General features: G+C 39.6%; 1 protein-coding gene across 1 annotated transcript in view; it reads right to left on the bottom strand.

The window, feature by feature from the left end:
• Positions 1-7,197, bottom strand: part of LOC103521497 (protein FAM151A-like) — a gene marked incomplete at its 3' end in the record, with an annotated part of 13,961 nt that overhangs the window by 2,140 nt on the left and 4,624 nt on the right. Inside the window, exons 2-3 of the mRNA XM_017448829.2 lie at positions 3,281-3,351; positions 3,121-3,163 (exon numbers count right to left, since the gene is read on the bottom strand). Of these exons, the coding sequence (XP_017304318.1) occupies positions 3,121-3,163; positions 3,281-3,351 (114 nt within the window). The remainder of the gene's footprint in view (positions 1-3,120; positions 3,164-3,280; positions 3,352-7,197) is intronic.

Here is a 7,197-nt window from a genome sequence, read left to right as displayed (position 1 = left end):
TTTTTTTTTTTTTTTTTATTTATTATAAACACAAAGTTAAAATAATACTAGATAAGATCTACATATAAACAAAAAATTGAAGTATTAGGTACCGTACTAGGTAAGCGTTTTATCTAAGTACGAGTATATGTAGATAGCCAGCCTAGTTAGCTTGGAGTCAGAAATACTTACCTTACGCTCAACCTTGCTAGAAAAAGGGTATTGTCCCAGTGCCTTTAGGCGTTACGTGTCCTATCTCAGCATCACATCACCATATTGCGTATTTAACATTGCCTTCCTGTGAAGTCAGCTGTCTTGCCACTAAGAAAACAATTGAACGTGCATTATTTAGCATCATTTGAAGAATCATTATTCAAGAGGAGTACCTCACACTTATGCGTAGTGTTGGCGTCGAATTGTCTGCGTTTAAACTTGGAGGGAGAAAAAATGTGGGTTGTCAAGTAATACTTACTTAACACTCACTTACGTTTGTGTTAGTCATTTCCGCCCAGTCGTGGATTTGAACCCAGCACCTCCGGGTTGAAAGTCAGTGCTCTTGACCACCCGGCCACAAAGGTGGGCTTCATCCATTTCTTACTGATTTTGATCTAAATTATGAAGTCATCCAAAGAGAGAAAAACTTAACCTCATAGTGTATGGTCCACGGTATATGACTCTAATCTCTACGCTCTATGGTAACTAGTAACAAGTAACAAAACTAAATTCAATTCCCTCAAGAAAACTAAATTGAATGGTACCTACCTATTTTACTATTCATAAGTCAGAAGGTTCAGAGCTTAGTGCTGATAACAGTGATTGTCACACAAGTCATGGCCTATTCTTATTGTATAGTGTATACTCCGGATTCCTCATTGTTTTGCATGAATTATACGTACGCTATTGTTTTCTTTATAGTTAAGACTCAAGGAATTCTGACGTACAGGGTTTATCAGGAGAATTTACATATGAACATTATTGCATAGATTCGATATAATAATAGACTCTCGAGTGGAAGGCAAGCACTAGGCGAGGTTAACGCCGGAGGCGTTCTCTACCTCCTAACCTTTAGAGCTCCATTGTTATGTGGTCACTTTATCAAATAAATGAGAATCTCGGCTGGGATCGAACCCTCGCCCTCCTGTTTACCAGGCGAGCGTCTTAACCACTACGCCACCGAGGCCGACCTATTTAAAAATGGCATTGATAAATATATGCTTTTTCCAGAAGGAGATGCCCACATAACACAATTGAAATTCATTTTTCATGTTTCTTACCTTTTCAAACTCGTTTCTTCAGGCTTGTGATCGGTTCAAAAAGGATTAAAATTTCACAAAACAAAACCGCCTTCTTTGGTCAGAAATAATATAGGTATGCCATCTTTGATTGACAGTTGTATATGTATTATTCACAATCATTGAGACTATTGGGAGGTTACATAAAAAGTATTATCTAGTATTATTTTAACTTTGTATTTATACTAAAAAAAAAAAGATAAAACACTCATCTCGTATCTATTATTTTAAGTTTTAAGAAGTGCACACCTACCTACTTGAAATTAAGTGTTTTTGAGAAGTATCTGCAAATAACCCTGTGCAATCTTTAATTTGGCAAATGGCTGATGTTGTTCAGGATAAAATACGCCCCGGGCGGGAGTTGAACCTGCGACCTACAAGGCAGACACGCTACCAACCAAGCTAACTAGGCTGGCTCACAAAGATTTGTCGCTCCTCAGAGTCCTCAGCCTCTTTCTGAAACACCTCAGCGAGTCACTTACCTTCCCATAATAGTCTCTTATGTCTTCCGATCGGACGGCTATGCCACCTCGCATTAGTTGATGTCAATACGAGACTTCCACTTCATATAAACACCCACTAGGACTGCGTACCTAGGTCTAGGTAATATTGTGCAATTAAAAACCAATAACACAAGGGTAGGTACTTATCTCCCATTGGAATTTTCAGTGGTTTGAGTAAAAGGTCCAAAATCTTGATATTGTGGATTATTTCGCTATAGCGGTCTGCTGCTTATGGCCAGAAAAAATTCGAGTATGTGGCCGGCATAAGCGGACAGACCGACCGACCGACAGACAGACAGACGACACCGAAGCGAATACAATAGTCCGTCCACTATACCTTTTATTATTAGTAATAATTAAGGAAGGACGGACTAAAAACCAATAACACAAGGGTAGGTACTTATCTCCCATTGGAATTTTCAGTGGTTTAAGTAAAAGGTCCAAAATCTTGATATTGTGGATTATTTCGCTATAGCGGTCTGCTGCTTATGACCAGAAAAAATTCGAGTATGTAGCCGGCATAAGCCTAGCCCACCACACACTCATCGAGCATGCTTGACAAGCCGTCTGTCAAGCTGCCTGTTAAACATGCATTGGTAGGACTCATGTTTGGTGCCACGCGGAAAAAGTACCTACAATTACGTATACATTTTGCGTCATTATCCAAGACTTTACCTACTCACATATCCCATTAGGTAGCTAATGATCAGTGGTAGGACTCATGTTTGGTGCCACGCGGAAAAAGTACCTACAATTACGTACATTTTGCGTCATTATCCAAGACTTTACCTACTCACAAATCCCATTAGGTAGCTAATAATCATAATATCTAAGTATTGGTACACAATACACATTATATGAAATTAGCCAAACCTCAATGTTCAAGTGATTAGCGCGGTGGATTTCGGATCTGGAAGTTGGTGCATCGAGTCCAAGTTAAGTCATAAAATATATTAGAAAACATTACCTAGATTATGATTTTCACATCTGTGCTTTTGTGACAAGCATGAATAATTAAAGCGATTGAAATTTCAAAATAAAAGTAGGTACCCTAGGTAAATAGGAAAACTCACCTTTCAAAGCAGCGGCTAGTTTATCCTGAGAGTTGACTGCATGTACACAATACACATTATATGAAATTAGCCAAACCTCAATGTTCAAGTGATTAGCGCGGTGGATTTCGGATCTGGAAGTTGGTGCATCGATTCCAAGTTAAGTCATAAAATATAGAAAACATTACCTAGATTATGATTTTCACATCTGTGCTTTTGTGACAAGCATGAATAATTAAAGCGATTGACATTTCAAAATAAAAGTAGGTACCCTAAGTAGATAGGAAAACTCACCTTTCAAAGCAGCGGCTAGTTTATCCTGAGAGTTGACTGCATGAATCCAACTGATCTTCGTATAATCATCGTTGACACCGGGAAATATGTCGTGCATTGGATTGTACATGCCACCTGTGTCAAACAAAAGAAGAACATGGTAAATTTCAAACAATAAGAATATCCAACTGATCTTCGTATAATCATCGTTGACACCGGGAAATATGTCGTGCATTGGATTGTACATGCCACCTGTGTCAAATAAAAGAATAAGAACATGGTAAATTTCAAACAATAAGAAGAAGGAGAAGAATTAGAGGAAAATAATGACAATTTTTACAAAATAACTAGCTGTAGAAATACCTACTTATTTGTACATAGGAGGTCTTTCACCGTAGACGAGGAAAACTATTACTTCCATACTTCTTAATATCTGAAAATGTTAATAATGATCTACGACCTACATACATACTAATTGTCATTACCAATATCTATGTACTTACCAGGTACCTACATATACATTCATAATTATCAAAATCCCCACAGACGTGCTCCTACACATAATCATACACCTTAGGATCCATACAAGTATCATTACAAAATGTAGAAATACCTACTTATTTGTACATAGGAGGTCTTTCACCGTAGACGAGGAAAACTATTACTTCCATACTTCTTAATATCTGAAAATATGCATAATGACCTACGTCCTACATACATAATTATCATAACCATTACCTATCTACATTCTACATACTTAGGTAGTAGGTACCAGGTATTTACATACATTCATAATTATCAAAATCCCCACAGACGTGCTCCTACACATAATCATTACTTATTTGTACATAGGAGGTCTTTCACCGTAGACGAGGAAAACTATTACTTCCATACTTCTTAATATCTGAAAATGTTAATAATGACCTACGACCTACATACATACTAATTGTCATTACCAATATCTATGTACTTACCAGGTACATACATATACATTCATAATTATCAAAATCCCCACAGACGTGCTCCTACACATAATCACAGACCTTAGGATCCATACAAGTATCATTACAAAACAGCCTTGACCTACACACAAAACACATTACCCGCCCTAAGGAAAGAACATCAAACTCTCCACATACAAGTCATCGTATTGTGAAAGCAGTTGAATCATAAGAATGTGTCTGAGTGGGAATGTGTCGTGATGAAATACTTTCTCCAGATAGGTACTGACTGAGAAACCGAACACATTTGTACTAATGACTGATGACCAGAAATACCACCTATCGAGAATTCTAGATTATTGAATGAACGAAGTGAGTGATGAGTTTTTACTTGACGATTTTATGTTTTGACAGTTAATCTCTTTGGTTGTCTGTGTTCTCTATACTTTCCAACAGTTTGTCTGATTGTGATGAATAACTGATGAAATTTTACATGGACGAAATTTTCTCATTTTCGCCCCGCCAAGTCAAGAAAGTTCGATTAGCATTAGATTTGGTGGCGCTAGGCCGCGGGTTCGATTTCCGCCCGGGGCGGATTTTATCCTGATGGGATAAGGTTCGTTCTCGGAACGGCTGGCTTTCCTCCTATCCTGTCTTCCTTCTCTCTTCGATTTCGGGACGATAAGACCCTAGCAGTTACAGTTCCCTCTGTAAGATATTGGCCTGTCAAATTAGCATTGATTCAAATGTATTTTAACTGGCCGATAATTTTAACAGCCTGATAAAGGCAATTGATAAATCAAACCTTTGTCTTCCCCAGTTCTTACCTTCCGGCGGATAACCGGTAGTCCATCCAATAGACAGAATAGCATCCTGATGGTGATGTACACTAGTATTGAGGAATTGATTGGCATCTACTGGAACTGCTGGGGCGTTAACTGGTCCTTTGAGTATATCAGCATTCAACCATAGGGGTACTGCAAGCTGTGGAAAAGAATACTTCAGTTATTACACTTCACAGAACTCATGACACGCAAGCAACGCTCATTTTCACAATATGGATTTTTTTCATTACGTTTGACAGAGGGAACTGTAACTGCTAAGGTCTTATCGTCCCGAAAGCGAAGAGAGAAAAAGGGGTACTGCAAGCTGTGGAAAAGAATACTTCAGTTATTACACTTCACAGAACTCATGACACGCAAGCAACGCTCATTTTCACAATCTGGATTTTTTTCAATAGGTTTGACAGAGGGAACTGTAACTGCTAAGGTCTTATCGTCCCGAAAGCGAAGAGAGAAGGAAGACAGGATAGGAGAATACCAGCCCTTCCGAGAACGAACCTTATCTGTTCAGGATAAAATACGCCCCGGGCGGGAGTTGAACTTGCGACCTACAAGGCAGACACGCTACCAACCAAGTTAACTAGGCTGGCTCTCAAAGATTTGTTGCTCCTCAGAGTCCTCAGCCTCTTTCTGAATTACCTCAGTAGTCACTTACCTTCCCATAATAGTCTCTTATGACCGGCTGGGCTGCCAGGAAAGCATCGATTGACTTGAAGTCCAACTTCATGCCTATAGTCTCCTCTCGGTTGGAGATCGTATTCATAAACTGATCTAGAGACAGGTCGGACTCCGTGGCTGGCGGAACTAATCTATATGAAGTAGTAGGCTTACTGGTCTTACAAAGCTAACACGAGCAATGTGCAAAAATGTCTTATTCCATATTCGTTGTTACTGAAACCATTATAAGTCCTACCCACTGATAGGCATGAAAGAATGGCTATTAACAGATGACCACGCTCCAGGCGCCAGGACCTGGATGGCCCTATCAGTATGGTTAAAAGTCAAGCCCAGGAACACTGCTGTTTGGCAAGAACTCTATAAAACAAGTGTTGGAAAAGGTTGTTAGGTGCTTTTACTTCCAATTCGCTATGTTAAAATGAACCAATTATAGTCCTACCCACTGATAGGCTAAAAATGGTTTTAACAATGGGCCTCAGGGCGCAACCCATGCGCTATGGACCCTATCGCTATGGTTAGAGTAAAGAGATGGCCTGTTTTGGCCAGACTTGATAAAACAAGTTGTTGAAAGAATGAAAAAGTAAACTTTGGAACATAAATCATGGATGCAATGCATTGCATGTCCTGGTACCCGATTTTTGATGAAAAAACCTTAGTCCCCTGGGGTTTGCCCTATAAAGGTGGGTAAAAGGCAAAACTTTTAAACTGGCTACGTTATGAAGTATGTATATGGAACATATACAAGGATATCGCATATTCCATTATCTTTCATTTTTTATTGAGTATACTATCTTCGGCGGGTATCAAACTCCGCACCGCGTCCCCAGCATAAGAGGTAACCTTAGAAGGCTCAAACCAGACAACTCACAACAGGAGAGTACACTCTAAAATGGCTAAGAACCAGCAACCTGTAGAACTTTACAAAATGATTAGTCGAATCGCGTCCTTTACTCGACCCGTCATACTTAAATACACTACACTCCTATACAGTTTATTAAGTTTTGTTTTATACATAACCATGTAACGCCCCATGTCATAGATCCGTGCAGGATTATGGTCGCCACTATGCGGGCACATTTACGTCGCAAGGGTTTACTTTAGGGACTTCGATTCTTGCAACGCGCACCACAATCATAGAGTTACTCACTGGTAGACCTTGATACGACACGACGAAGCGACAACGGCTCGAGATTTTCTGAAACAGTCGACGACTCCAATTACATTCATCCCATCGACAAAGGCGTTTATCACCCATTTTTCGGGCTTTGATTTGTGGAATCGTCAGTATGTAACCTCGCACCCAATTTTCGCCGTTTTTTCATACGCAAAAGCCGCTAGCACGTTTTCTCTAACGAACATGAGACCGTGTCTCCGGTTTAGCGGTGTAGGATCTTTAATGTGTAGTCTCATATTACTCTAGTGATACTAATGCTTGCGGCAAATAGGTGATGTGGTGACTTGCAACCATGAGATAATAAAATAAATGAATACAGAGTTAATTTACTTGCGCATGCTCAGAATACGACTAGACAAAGAAGTAAGGTCTAGGCTTATATTACTACGACCTCCGTCTGGCAGTAGTAGCCGAGAGAGTTTCCGCGCTAGGGTTTGATGGTTCGAGGGTCAGTACCCAGTAA

The sequence above is a fragment of the Diaphorina citri genome, unplaced genomic scaffold (genome assembly GCF_000475195.1).
Source record: "Diaphorina citri unplaced genomic scaffold, Diaci psyllid genome assembly version 1.1 scaffold5332, whole genome shotgun sequence".
Classification (NCBI taxonomy): domain Eukaryota; kingdom Metazoa; phylum Arthropoda; class Insecta; order Hemiptera; family Psyllidae; genus Diaphorina; species Diaphorina citri.
This window is presented reverse-complemented; position numbering and strand designations above follow the sequence as displayed.